This window comes from Neophocaena asiaeorientalis, unplaced genomic scaffold (genome assembly GCF_003031525.2).
Source record: "Neophocaena asiaeorientalis asiaeorientalis breed wild unplaced genomic scaffold, Neophocaena_asiaeorientalis_V1.1 scaffold381, whole genome shotgun sequence".
Lineage (NCBI taxonomy): Eukaryota > Metazoa > Chordata > Mammalia > Artiodactyla > Phocoenidae > Neophocaena > Neophocaena asiaeorientalis.
The window spans coordinates 3,014,573-3,028,739 of NW_020172812.1; the positions used below are offsets into that span (position 1 = coordinate 3,014,573).

The window sequence follows — 14,167 nt, forward strand, 5'->3', positions numbered from 1 at the left end:
TCTTTTCTTTTTCTTTTAATCAAACCTCTAGGCTTATAACCCAACAGCACTCACTCTACCAATATAAGCATTTCCAAAAACCATGTTCTCAAGAAAGAGATTATAATGTATCATTACGCTGAACAACCACCCACTTCCTCAAATGCAAGGAAGCAGACAGTTAAAAAAAAAAAAAAAAAAAAAAAAAAAAAAAAAAAAAAAGCCAAGAGGCAGCCGTTGTTTATCACGACCTCGCCTCAGTGAGGCCTGAGATTCTTTTGAACAGGAGCTTTGCTTCCCATGACGCAGAGTGAAGTGTCAACTGGGATATTTCTGGTAATACTGAAAGCAGGAAAAGCAGGGTGCACACTTCATGAGGTACCAGCCCCGCGAGGGACCGTGGGCAGGTTTGGGTGCCATCCCCGGTGACAGATGGATGGACCTTTCATCTGAGAAAGGAGAAGACATGCTGGCAGATCAACCTCAAACCCAAGATTGCTTGTGAAGCAATCGTAAAGGGGAAAACACACACACACACAAGCTTGTGAGACAAGAAGATCAAAAAGCCAAGAAGGGCGTGAATTGAAGCAGACTCCCTGCTTCAGCAGCAACTCACCCAAACCAGAAGCAAAATGTCCCTGAAGTTGCCAAGAAACTGGGATTTCAACCTGCGAGGGGAGGCTGGGAAAATAGGTATGGTCAACTTCTTTTTGCTGCCTTTGTGGTTCTCATACTTGAGTTCCCACCATTTGCATGTCGGTCTGCAGGGAGCATAGTCTACTTAAAAATGAATCTGTCGGCAGAGCTGGGTTTGGGGTAAAATTTGCATTCAAACTGATATGATGGCTCAGAGTTCCCAAGTGCTGGGGAGGGGTTCTTTTTTGTTTGGAGGTGGAGGGAATGGAGCTCCTTGGTGTGTGGGATCTGGGGTACTTGGGATGGACTAAGGCTACAGATCTCACAAAACATGGTGAGTTTTTCTCTGTTTATCATGGAAGGATAATTTCCCTCCTGTTTGGACACTCATCCGTATTTTGAGTGGATTTTGGTAGGAGTCTTTGGAAATGCTTGATCTGTAAAGGAGTGCAAGGTGTTCTGTTTTGTGAGCCCACTGGGTCCCCAGACGTTCTCTGTGGACTCGGGGCTAAGGTGGTGTTACTTGTAGCAAAAAGTAAATAGTGTGGACAAGACAGGAATATAGAGACCTTTGAAGGTATAACAAAGACACGTTTAATTAAAGGGACAGAATACATTTTAGATTAATTACTTTAGGGGACTGTGGTATGTTTTCTGAGATATTTTGGCCTTTAATTCATACCTCTTCTCATTAATGATGTTGGTGATACATTGATTTTTTAAAAAATTTTTTATTGAAATATAGTTGAGTTGTACTGTTGTGTTGGTTTCAGGTGTACAGCAAAGTGATTCAATTGTACATGTATATAAACATATATATTCTTTTTTTACATCATCTTCCATTATATGTTATGACAAGATATTGAGTATAGCTCCCTGTGTTATACAGTAGGTCCTTGTTGGTAATCTATTTTTTATATAGTAGCGTGTATATTTTAATCTGAAACTCCTAATTTATTTCTTCCCTGCCCTTCCCCCTTTGGTAACCATAAGTTTGTATTCGTGTCTGTGAGTCTATTCCTGTTTTGTAAATAAGTTCATTTGTATCATTTTTTTAAAGATACCACATATAAGCAATATCATATGATATTTATCTTTTTCTCTGGCTTACTTTACTTAGTACGATAATCTCTAGGTCCATTCATGTGATACACTGATTTTAATCTGTTCTATAATTGTTATCATGAGTTTCTTTATATGGGTTCCGTCTACTATTAAATTGACCCCAGTAATTTAGAATAGAGCAGTTGGGCTGGAAATGATTCCCTGTGTTTTGCCCTTATGCTTGTATAGTGAGATAACTTCCTTGTTAATGGACATAGATAAGTATTAAGGTGTTTCTAATGGCTAGGAAAAGTTTTGCTTGGAACAGGTTTAAACCTGGTCCTCTAACAGTGGTTAATGAGCTACTAAAGCAAGGGGTCCACTGCAAAGTCACATATCTGAGTGTTAATGATATAGGTCTGAGAAAGAAGTTGAAAGAAAATTGAGAGCAATCAGAGAAGCCATTTATCTTGGTAACCAGGGAGGATTAGTGGTCCCTAACCAAGCTGGGAATCATCGAAGGTCGGTTCAGAGAATGAGAGATTTTACATAATCAGAGGTTTTTCTCCTAACTACTGTTGATATCAATGTACTTGGCCAATGTTCATTCTATTGTATGTCATAAAAAATTTGTTTTTAGAAGTAAAACTTCTATGATTCTGTTCCTTTTGAAAATGTCTTGCTTCTCTTTACATGGGGTCATTCTACCCTCTCACCATCCGTGTTTGAACAAGTCTTATTCTCCTTCTTTTAAAAATGGAAGCTTGAGACATTAATGGTTAAATGATTAATGGATTAAATGGTTAAATGATTTGTTTTCAGGGATAGAGGACGTTACCACATGAGAGTGAAGGTCTGCATAATCTCAGACCTGGGATGAGGTTGGGTAGATTTCATGATTTCTACCAACGTTTCTTAAAACATGGTCCCATAGTTAGCCTGTGTTAGAAGTCACAAGTGCTCACTAAAAATGCAGATTCCTGGGCATCACCCTGACTTGTAAAATCAGAATCTTTGAAGGGAGATCCAAGCATCTTCAATTTAATAAGCTCCCAGTCCTCCATCTCACCTGATCAGGAAGTCCGGCTGTGGTCTAGGTTAGTAGACTTGGACAATTACCATTCATTTAGCATAGAGCATGGTGCCAGGTCCTAGTGGGCACACAACAAATATTTGTTGACTGAATGAATGATTGAGTACAAGCAGATATTATTTAGTATTTTTTAATGAAAAAAATCATAATTACATAATGAAATACAGAGGAGCCCTTGTCATTTTCCGTGCCATTTACAAGTTTGTCACCCCGAGAGATTGAACTGCAGCCAGAATACTTTTTGTGAGTGTCACCTTGATGAGAATTCAGATCACAGGCTGAGCCTGTAAGAGTCATTGACTCAACCATGGGACCTCTGGTCCCTTCTCCAGCACCCTGTGTCCAGGTGTGACTGTAGGAACTGACTTAAGAATAACCGAAGAAGCTCACGTCTATTAAAAATTGTGTGGAGCTGGGAGTCACGACCTGTGGTTTTTCCAGACTGGGCTAGTCAGGAGTAGGTCTGGGTTTCTCAGTCTGGACACTACAGATATTCTGGGCTGGTTAGTTCTCAGTGATGGAGGCTATCCTGTACATTATAGGATGTTAGCAGCATCCTCAGCCCCTATCCACTAGATGACAGTAGCACTCCCCTACCACTATCAGTTGTGACAACCAAAAATATCTCCAGAGGTTACTGGATGTCTGGGGAGAGATATCTCTCCTAGTCGAAAACCACTGGAATAGATCATCACCAAGAGGGTGTGGTTATCAGGTCACTTGGGACTGGAATCCAAGTATTACCTCATGATTCATTGTCAAGGTCAACTTTCAAGAGGCTCTTAGTAAGATATAACTTCAGGGAATGGGCAGTGCCCTAGGAGGACACCAGGTTCAGCACTTACTTAGGGAAATAGCAAGACACTGATCCACGACGTGTCCCAGGAAGCGGCTCCAACGTCTTTTTGGTGAGCGGCACTTCTAGTTCCCTCTGAATCTTGTGAGTGCTGAGCCAGGGCTGGAATGAAAGTGGAAGTCTCCGAGAGAGGGTGGAGGACTCTCTGTACTTCCATCTCAGAGAGTGGGGAGGGCCCCAGTGGCTGGGAGGCTGACCAGAGACCACACCATGGGTCTGCAAGCGGTGGGAGAATGTGACCCAAGCTACCCTGCGTCTGACCTATTAGTCCTAGGAGGGAACAGGGCTTGGAGGCAAGGGAAACGCAGAGCCAACAGACTTGACTTGAGGTGGAGCCAGGAGCACATACTTCTTCCTTCGATCCTTTGTCATCTTCAATTTTAGTCCAATGGCTAAAATCACGATAGCCTTCCATTTCTTTCATGTAGTGTTACTCATATCTTTTACTCTTTCATTTATTTGTCTTTCTAACTGAACTGTAAGCCCTAGAGGGTGGGTTCTAGGATGCAGTGTCCTTTTTTGCACACTGTCCAAGGGTATGGCACATCCAGAGGCTGGCATGTAGGTGCTCTATTGAGAGGGTATTGACCATCCAGGGAAAGCCCTTCCTGCCCGGCTGCTGGGGAGGGCTTAGTTGGAAGATCTCTGGGTGAATTTCAGGACCACCCACATTGTATCCAGTTGCAGGCACTATTACATTTTTCTCTGCTCCCCTAAGCCAAATGAGGGGAAAATGAGCCCTAGAGAGCATATGACTCTGAGATACATTAAAAAAGTGACTTTGGAGGGACAGTTGTTTTCAACTTTTTTTTACCCTCTGAAATTCAATGTTGAAAAAATATTATCCAGAAACAAAAATTCTTTATTCTAATCTCCCAAGTAGTGAAGTGAAAAACAACAGTAGTGGAGGGCTTTTTTCCACTTGATAAATCATTATTTGTCTGATATGGGATCTAGTTTTGCTCTTTAGAAAATCAGAGTAAAGGGAATAAAAATATTTGTTACTTAAGACTCTGTAACTAGACCAATTTCCAATGTAGGTTATTATTCTTGTTAAAAGCTGTCAGATTTGAAAGTACAGTTTTAGATAAACAGATGCATAGATAGATACAGAGATCCACAGAGACAGAGAGAATTGAATATATAAATAAGTCCTATGAATCAAAAAATAGTTTAAAAAATGAAGAAACAACATGAATAGGCATTTTACAGGATAGGAATAATACTGCCAATAAATATATGGAAATATGGTTGATCACAGTAATAAGGAAATGTAAATTAAAAGCACAATGACATACCTAACCTCACCCACCAAAATTGCTAAAATGAAAAATTCTGACAATACCCAGCGTTGTCGAGGACACGGAGCAATAGGAACTCTCAGACACTAAGAATAAAACAATTTTGGAAAACAATTTAGCATTGCTCAGTGAAACTGATGATGTACAAACTCTATGAAGCAGCCATTTCCCTCTGGAGACTGGCCCTGGAGAAGCTATCGTGTATATGAACAAGAAGAGATGTACGGAAGTTCCATAGTAGTATTTCTTGAAATAACAAGGGGCAGGAAACAACCCAAGTGCCCATCAATAACAGAATAGAAAAATAAATTGTAGTATCTTTATAAAATGTAATGCTACCCAAGAGTAAAAACTAATTAATTGTGGTCATATATTTCAATGAGTCTGAATAGCAAAAACTTAATTTTAGGCAGAAAAGGGAAGTCACAGAAGATCAGAATGGGGATTCATTTACAGGAAGCTTAAAAACTGTGTACGTATATGGCAAAACTATAAAGAAAAATGAGGAATTGATTAATATAAAGTTCTGGATGGTTGTTACTTCTGTAGGGAAAAGAAAGGGAAATGCATTTGGGAAGCTCCAAATGTACCTAACTAACGTTATTGGTAGTAACATGAGAAGTTATTTTATTATTGTATATAAAATGAACAAAGAAACGAACGCGTAAATAAACACTCAAAAATCTGGAAGGAGATATACAATTTGTTAATACAGTTGACCCTTGAACAATGGGGGTGTTAGGGGCGCAGGACCCTCCCTCCCCATTCCGTGCAGGCAGAAATCTGAGTACTACTATCTCTGCCTCAGAAACAAAGGAATTGATAAATGACTCACTCAAGGGGGCAAGATGTTGAAATAGCAAAAGGATCTCCAATCGAACACAAACTTTTCGCTGCACTTAAAGATCTGTAAAATGAAAACACAGGAACTATATTTATCAAAAAAATTCACCTATAAGCGGACCTGCGCAGTTCAAACCTGTGTTGTTCAAGGGCCAACTGGAGTAGCTAATTATGGGTGAAGGATTTATGGGTGAGGTATAACCACACATGTATGTATTATTACTTTATAAGTATTTTCCAGAGTTTCTATAGTGAACAAGTATTAACTACATGATTAAGAATACTCAAAGCTAAAACAAATTCCAGTGCTTGGCCAGACGTGTTGGCACAAGGTCTGCTGGCACATGCTGCTTGGCAGTCGACAGCCAGGTGCCAAGCCCTCCTGCAGCTGCAGAGGTTGCAACCAGCCAGGACCTACACGTGGTCATCGGCAAGATGCTCACTATAGGGGTGTTGGAAAGATCCTGGGACTGGTTAAGAAGACTAAGTTGGTGATGATGGTCCATCACACACAAGACAGCATGAAAGAAAAAGTGCCTCTCACGAGGCAGCTCTGTGGTTTTTCCATTGGATAGAGGAGAAGGGAGTGTGTAAAGAGCTAATGGGAAGCCTCAGCGTTGGCACAGCAATTGAGACAAAAGGGCACCCGTGGAGACTCAGGGAAATACCACAGGAAGAGCCAGGGTGAGGTGCAGGCCAATGGGACAGATTCCAGCCTGGGGGTGGTATGTAAGTATTGTGGAGTCCCCAGAGGGGAACTGAGATATGGGAGTTACAAAGAGAGAAAATAATTTACATTTCTTGTCTTATGCTTTACTCATCACCATTTTTCTTCTTGAAAGCTTTTTTTGTTCTTCCTTTGAATACGTTCTAAAAAATCAAAATCACTTTACACACACACACACAAAATGACACCCATGGGTCTGGCAAGCAAATCTAAAGGCGGTCCTGCTCTCTGCTCCTCCAAGGCTTACAGGCTAGTGTGGCATAGACAGAGAAACAATTACAGAACATCAAGACCAGTCCTATGATAACAGCCGTGGGAGTCACAGGAGGGCTCCTAGGAATCGGCATGCTGGTCCCGCCACCTCTCTCCCCAACACTGCCATTCATTTTTATCTATATATCTATAGATAAAAGATATCTATAGATACATCTTTAAGATATAGATGTGTATGTTCTTCAGTGAGTCCCAGACTTGCCAACCTTCTCAGACTGATTTTCCTGATGGTCCCTGTTCTTTTGGAGAAGAAAAAACTCTATAATTTTGTGTAGCTCCTCCTTGTGAAGGGATTAGACCTGCCCGCTTACTCTTGCCACAGGTGCTTCCCCAAGCAGACGCACGCACACTCTAGACCCCAGCCATGTCCTTTTCAGTTCCCTGCCCTTTCTCATCCACCTGGAGCCTCTCTACTCAGGGCTCCCTTACTACCACCTGATTCCTGCCCGTGCTTTAGCCCACACTTTGTCTCCTTTGAGGGACTGGCGTGCTTCCTCGTTTCTGTTAAGACAGCTGTGAAACTCATTGTATTTCTCTTTTTGTCTTGGCTGCCGGGAAGCTCAGAGCTAAATTAGGCTCTATCACATTTCAGTCACAGTGTAGACATCTTGTCCCCTGGGAGACCTTGAGTCTACCTATCACTGGAAGGAGAGTGTAACAATCTTTTCCCAGGCCATTTAAACAGAGAGACTCACAGATCTAGAAACTGTGGACTTCCTTTGCAGTGAGCTCAGTGAAGCCTCCTGAACTTGAGAGATTTGAGTCAAACCTACCAACTGATCGATTGGCTTTTATCTTTTTAATTAATTAATTAATTAATTTTAAACATCTTTATTGGAGTATAATTGCTTTACAATGGTGTGCTAGTTTCTGCTTTATAACAAAGTGAATCAGCTATACATATACATATATGTATATGTATATATATATATATTCCCATATCTCTTCCCTCTTGCGTCTCCCTCCCTCCCACCCTGCCTATCTCACCTCTCTAGGTGGTCACAAAGCACGGAGCTGATCTCCCTGTGCTATGCAGCTGCTTCCCACTAGCTATCTATTTTACATTTGGTAGTGTATATATGTCCATGCCACTCGCTCACTTCGTCCCAGCTTACCCTTCCCCCTCCCCGTGTCCTCAAGTCCATTCTCTAGTAGGTCTGCGTCTTTACTCCCATCCGCTTGGTTTTTAAACAAAGAAATTTCTCCTTAATCAGTAATGTGCAACCCCAGCGCTCTAGGCCCTCTCTGGAGAGAATTAACTCGAATTGCCTGTAAAAAGTGGCACCGACAGAAGCTTGTCTAAGGGATGAATTGCCCATTGGCTTTTCTTGATAAGAGTGTAGGAGTGCAGGAAGGTGTGTGTGTGGTACAAAAGAGAGTGCGTGAGCTTGGGACCCCTTTGCTGATTTGCAGTAAATCCCAGTAAAACATTCACTTAATTATTAAACAGAATTAATAATATGTATGTTGAGAGGAAGAAAACATTTCATGCACATAACACGTTAGGTGTTTAGCAAACACCTGTTTCCTTTCTTTATAGATAATCTGATTTCTAACCTCAGATCAAACTAGAAGCTGTGCTTGGGCTACATTACCTTGGCATCCTTACAGATGGTCTCACTAAGCTGCACTTTACTGTCACACCATCAGTTTTAATCATCACCGCAGGTAACGATTTCATGAAATCTGCTCCTGATTATTTTGTAAAAATGAGAACAAGAAATGAACAATGCAGGTGACTCCTATGTGTAACCCTAGGTGAGAAAATTCACTGAGACTTCAGTGCTCCTACTTTGTCTCCTTTGAGGGACTGGCATGCTTCCTCCTTTCTGTTAATTGTGAAACCTATTGTTTTTCTTTTTTTGCCTTGTCTGCCAGGAAACTCAGAGCTAAATTGAAGCTCAATCACAACTTTTACCCATTCAATTAGCAGACTTATATTTTCCTTTGTCTTTGGTATAAATTTATGTGTTCATTGCAAATGAGTTTTCTATTGGAAGATGAAAAACCCATGAAGTCTTTTAAGGAGAGAGTGTAAGTATATGCAAAAGCTATCAGTAAACAACTCCTCAGGTAGCCTGTGAATAAATTTCATACTTATTAGTGGCAACTGGGCATTATAATTTTTCTAAAAACAGTGTTCAAAGAACATGGGTGCTGAGAATCAATTCTTTTAGTTCATAAATGAAAACACAATTCTATGACCACTCATATTTTATTTTATTTATTTATTTTTTTTGCGGTACGCGGGCCTCTCACTGTTGTGGCCTCTCCCGTTGCGGAGCACAGGCTCTGGACGCGCAGGCTCAGCGGCCATGGCTCACAGGCCCAGCCGCTCCGCGGCATGTGGGATCTTCCTGGACCGGGGCACAAACCCGTGTCCCCTGCATCGGCAGGTGGACTCTCAACCACTGTGCCACCAGGGAAGCCCCACTCATATTTTTTTTGCTAGTTATATGTAATGATGGTGGCTTCAGTACACCGAGGCCGATCATTTTCATTTCATTCATTCATTCACGTAACATGTATTTGCTCACCTCTACACGACACGTTCTTTCAAGGAACATTCTCAATATTGTGCCCTGTGACAGCTGCTTCACTTCATCCTTATGCTACTCACCCACCTCCAAAATGTGTACACACAGATGTTCCAGATGGGGCTGGTGATACTCTACCGCTGGAACCCTGGCCTATGGCTTCTGAACCATCTGTAGGCTTCCTTGTTGGTCTGAGAGTTTCAAAGTGAAAGAGGAAGTGGTACAGTATGGAGTTTCTGTTGCTGATATAAAATATTTTTTTCATATTTAAAAATGATTTTTATAAAGTTTACCATAAAAGTTTCTAACAAAGTCTGAACTAGCTACAGTGACACAAGCCAACTGTGAACAGTATGGTAGTTAGAAAGTTACCTTAAATTCCACCGTCACTAGTCGCTAGTCATGTGACCTTGGTTCTCACTTTCTTTATCTGTAAAATGGGCATAGTCACAGTGCTAACCCATATGGCTATTGTGACGATTAAAGGAGACGATCTTGGTAAAACCCTTAGCATAACAGCAGACATCGGCATGTGCTTTGTAAATATCACTTGTCATCATCACTGCCGCCAAGCGCATGACTACAATGTGGGTACGCTATCAACTCCTTCCAGCCAAGTCTTTGGTGAAAGCCCCAGCCAGCAGTGCCAGTTTAGTTTGTCTTGGTCCCGTTTAGTTCTTCTCTTTTTTCTTTAGACAAATGGCCTTTTCAGCATCTGCTGATCCCCTTTGCTGCCCAGTGTCAGCCCCCGGCTCACCACAGCACTGCTGCTCTGGGGTTGCCTGGCGCGTCTTGTTTCTGACTCCTTCACCTCCAGTCTTTGACTCTGCAGCCCTTCCTTAAGGCATACAAATTTCATCCACTATGTTTACACAGCTACATCACTTTTCATCGTTTGTCCTTTTCCTTTCCTCTTGCTTTTCTTTTTTTTGTTTTGTTTTGTTTGTTTTTGCCATTTCTTTCCTAAGTTGGTAAAGTACCTGAGTTGTGACTTTCCTATAAGGATGAGGAAGGGCTTCTGGTAAGTGTCCTGCAGGATGCTTGCTGTAGAAAGGTCCCTGTCTCCGTGCTGCTGTGATAGGGACCGTTCCTCATACTCCTCTTACTCTGGGTAGGAAAAGAGTGACTCTGGGCTGTGCACCACCTGCGTGACCCTCTTCCATTGCTGAGGAGCTGCTTCCGCCAGAGCTGCAGACGTCTCCCACTGTCACAAGTATCTCTGGCCATCGAAGTGAGGTTGCATGCTGTTTGTTTGGGCCTCACTGGGGTCAATGGTTAATGTCTGTGATGTCTTACGTGTGAGTTACAGCAGCAGCAGTTTAGTTTTTCCAGTTCTGTAAGAATCCCACGTGTGGCCAACTACTCATTTCCAGGTCGTTATTTTTAGATACAATTGTGAAGAAACAGCAGGACCTTCAAGATGAGACCTCTGTCTTCCTTGGCCTCAGTTCTCCTGTTGCAACCCAAGGGTCCTTGTGAGTGCATTCTCCCCCCTCCTTGCTCTTTTGCAATTTCCTCTGGGCACTTGGTCGTTTAGAACCCAGAAACCCATTTTGCTGGTGGGTGAGGAATCGCACTGGGCTCACAACCCAGAGCTATGATGATCACAGGTACAGAGTAAGTTGGCATCCCCTGTCCATTCTCAGCCAGGGCCCTTTGTGCTCTGTCCCGAGCCCAGCTTGGGCACCAGCCTTCTCCATCTGAGCTGTTCTGAGTTCCCCTGCTCAGCTAGGGTGACCAGCTGTCCCGATTCCCCTGGGACTCAGGGGGTTCCTGAGATATGAGATACTCAGTATGAAACCCAGAAAAGTCACCCTGGTCCCACGCTCTGTGTCTGAGAAAACAAGGCATTTTGAGAAAAGAATGCCATCATTGTAAAAGTGCTCTGTATTATCTATTGAACTGAATTTCCGGTGAGGTCGCACATTTTAGGGTAAAAAAATTATGGGGAATCTTTAAACCTTGAATTGTTGTTCTTTTTTCAGTACTCATGGTTAAAAATCCTGCCAGATTCTTCCTTCAGCCTGCCTGAGTCTGCCATGCTAGCTTCCTCTCTCTGTTTTTATGAAATTTTAAGTTTCTTGCTCATACTTTCTCAGGAAGGATTGGGAGCCACAGCTGTCCTTCATATAACAGGGAACTTCTTTCCAGAATCACACAAAAATCCCTGCCTGGTGGAGTCTCTATCTGGCCCCTAGGTTTGCTCTTCTATTTTCTGGATTCATTTCAACTTTACCTGTCCCTCCCCATCACCATGGCCACCACCCTTCTCCTCTTGGAAGCCTTCCTGAATTGGCCAAGTAGGATTAAACCCTCCTTCTTCTGTGACATTGTACCACTTTGCTCGTTTGCTCATTGCCCTTCTGTTCTGATTGACACATTTATCAGACACCTACAATATGCTGGGCAGGGTACTAGGCTCAGGATGTAAGAAGATAAAAAAATATTAAGGTCTTGACTTCAAGTAGCTCAATCCCATTGGAGAGACCCTCAAGGTGAGGGTTAAGCAGGGCTCTCTTTGAAGAGAATCAGAAAGTCATAAATGACGTAACCGAGACTGTGACATTTAAAATGCTGACGTAGGGTTTGTTCCGTAACTAAAGTTTCCTTGCCCACTTGAGCCATAACCCCTAAATATCTATAAGGGGCAAGTTTTCACTCGTGAATTAAAACACCCACACACCCACACACACCCCCAAAAGCTTCCAACCCCAGATGGCTATTCTGACTAAGTGCCAGTAGAGGGCGCCCACAGACAACATAACTACATTTCTACCCGGAAACTTGGTCCGTTTCCCTTATTTCTCTCCAGAAAGCCCTGGATTTAACCAGTCTCTGGTCATCACAAAGTTATCCCCATATCTCATCCTCTGTGGCCTGAAATGCCCAGCATTATAACGGAAGCGACGGATGATTTCATCACCTTTTGTGTCTTTACAGATACAAAGTAGGGTTCCGGATAAAAAATGTTTCTTGAAAGAAACGGCTCATGGTCCTAAGTAAACCATGTCCTCCCTCATAACTGTACCATCTCTGAAGCCTCACTTGCAGGCACCCACTCCAGCGATTCTCGGCCCTCAGTCAGTGAGCTCCCATTCCATTGGTTCTACCACTTTTTCACCATCAATCCTCCTTTATGTCCTCTTGACCATAGACTGCTAATTCTGGCATTGCAGAGCTGTGGAACAAACACCCTTAACTCCTCTGCCCCTAACCCTGTTTAAACCCAACGAGCCACTTTCTTGGCACCTGTACATGGGCACCTGAACATTGCTGGGGAAAGTGAGACCACTGAGCTGCCTGGATTTACTTAAAATTTGTGAACCATGTGAGGTGGATGTTCAACAGACCCAGACAAGCCTGCTACACCTAGCTAGTAAGTTTCCTTTCCTTTTCCCCAAAACATTTTTTCTCTCCTCAAGGCCTTAACACCTACTCCCACTGTCACACTCTTATTTCTTAGAGAAAAGTATGCGCACCTGAATGAGCACCAACTCATTTTGCTACCTACAAGTGCTTCCGGCTACCCATGTCGTCACCGCCAGGACCGCCCTTTCATTTGGGCACGGGACCACCGTTTGGAGGCCTGGATCTTACAGGGTCCTGCTCTGGTCGGGCTCTAGCTGCCGAGGTGTCTGCCCACCTGTAGCCTGGGCCCTGCTAGCTGTCTAGACCACTCGGGAACGTGAAATTCCCTGCAAGGATAGCCAGAGCTCTTTCCAGGGCCGGCCCGCCTGTCTTCCTGGGTCCTCCTAGTGGTTGTTCTGCAGAAGGTTGATGGCAGGGAGGCCCGGAACAGAGCTTGGATGTCTGGGCTGGCGTGTCGACGTGCATGTGTGTGGGGCCTCTCACTCTGCGAAATGGAGCGAGCGGGCAGTGGGAAGAGAAGAGGTGTGGGGGATAGGATGAGGGGGCCTCCATCTGTATATTCTTGTCATACATTCTCCAGTGTTGGTGGTCACTTGTCTCTTGTCATTCTATAGTCAGCCAAATTAAGGACTGGTGCAGGCCACACTGCCAAGAAGGTCATCGTCAAAGTCACTGATTGTCGGGAACTTGGCCAAGGGTGCATCTATCGCTGTCCTTGTCTCACTCCAGTGCCCTGCGGTGTTTGACACAGTTGGCCATTTCCTCCCAGAAATAATCTCTGGGCTGGCTTGATACCGTACTCTGGGCCTTCCTTACCCCATTAATCACTCTTTTTGAGCTTTCTTTGATGGAGTCTCCGTCTCCACCAGATTCTTAACTCTGAAGTGTCTGAGGCAGAAGTGGCTCCATCATTTGCAGGGCCTGGTGAGGAGTGAAAATGTGGAGCTTCTAGATCCAAATTATGAAGAATTGCAAGATGGCGGCCACAGAGGATTGTACCAGGTGCAAGGGACCTGGGGTTCAGCACAACCGCACAGGTTGCGTGTCTATGAGGCCAGCTCTGGCCCCAGGGCTCAGTTCCCTCGTCCTCTTCTCTCATCCACCCTCACTTGCTGGGTAGTCTCATCCCTTCCCATGGCTTTAAATCCCGTCTATCCTTTTGTACATTCGTCCTGGTCTGTCTGCTGGGCTCCAGACTGCTCACCATCTCCACCTGGATCCCTCTGGGGCTTCTCTCTCCCAGTACATCCGACACAGAGTCCAGAATTGTCTCTCTTCGCATTCCTCCCCACCCAGTTTAGCTGACATCAATAAAAGACTCTACCTTTCACCCGGTTGCTCAAGGTTCCGCCTACGGTCATCTTCCATTCATGTTTTTCTCTACCACCCTGCATCTAATCCACCAGAAAAAAACTTTTGGATTCGTTAGCGATTTGTGTTTCTCATCTGATTATTTTCAATTATCTCTGATACTGTAAACACCATCATTTCTTGCTGAGTATCTTCAAT

General features: G+C 43.4%; 1 protein-coding gene across 2 annotated transcripts in view; it reads left to right on the forward strand.

The window, feature by feature from the left end:
- The first annotated feature begins 201 nt into the window (after positions 1-201).
- Positions 202-14,167, forward strand: part of ARHGAP25 (Rho GTPase activating protein 25) — an 84,661-nt gene continuing 70,695 nt past the window's right edge. Inside the window, exon 1 of one of the 2 annotated variants that reach the window (XM_024741619.1) lies at positions 202-672. In XM_024741619.1, coding sequence (XP_024597387.1) covers positions 612-672 — 61 coding nt within the window. In that variant the 5' untranslated portion in view covers positions 202-611. Of the gene's footprint in view, positions 673-847; positions 950-14,167 lie in introns of those variants that run through there. The other variant, XM_024741618.1, reaches the window with a different exon arrangement.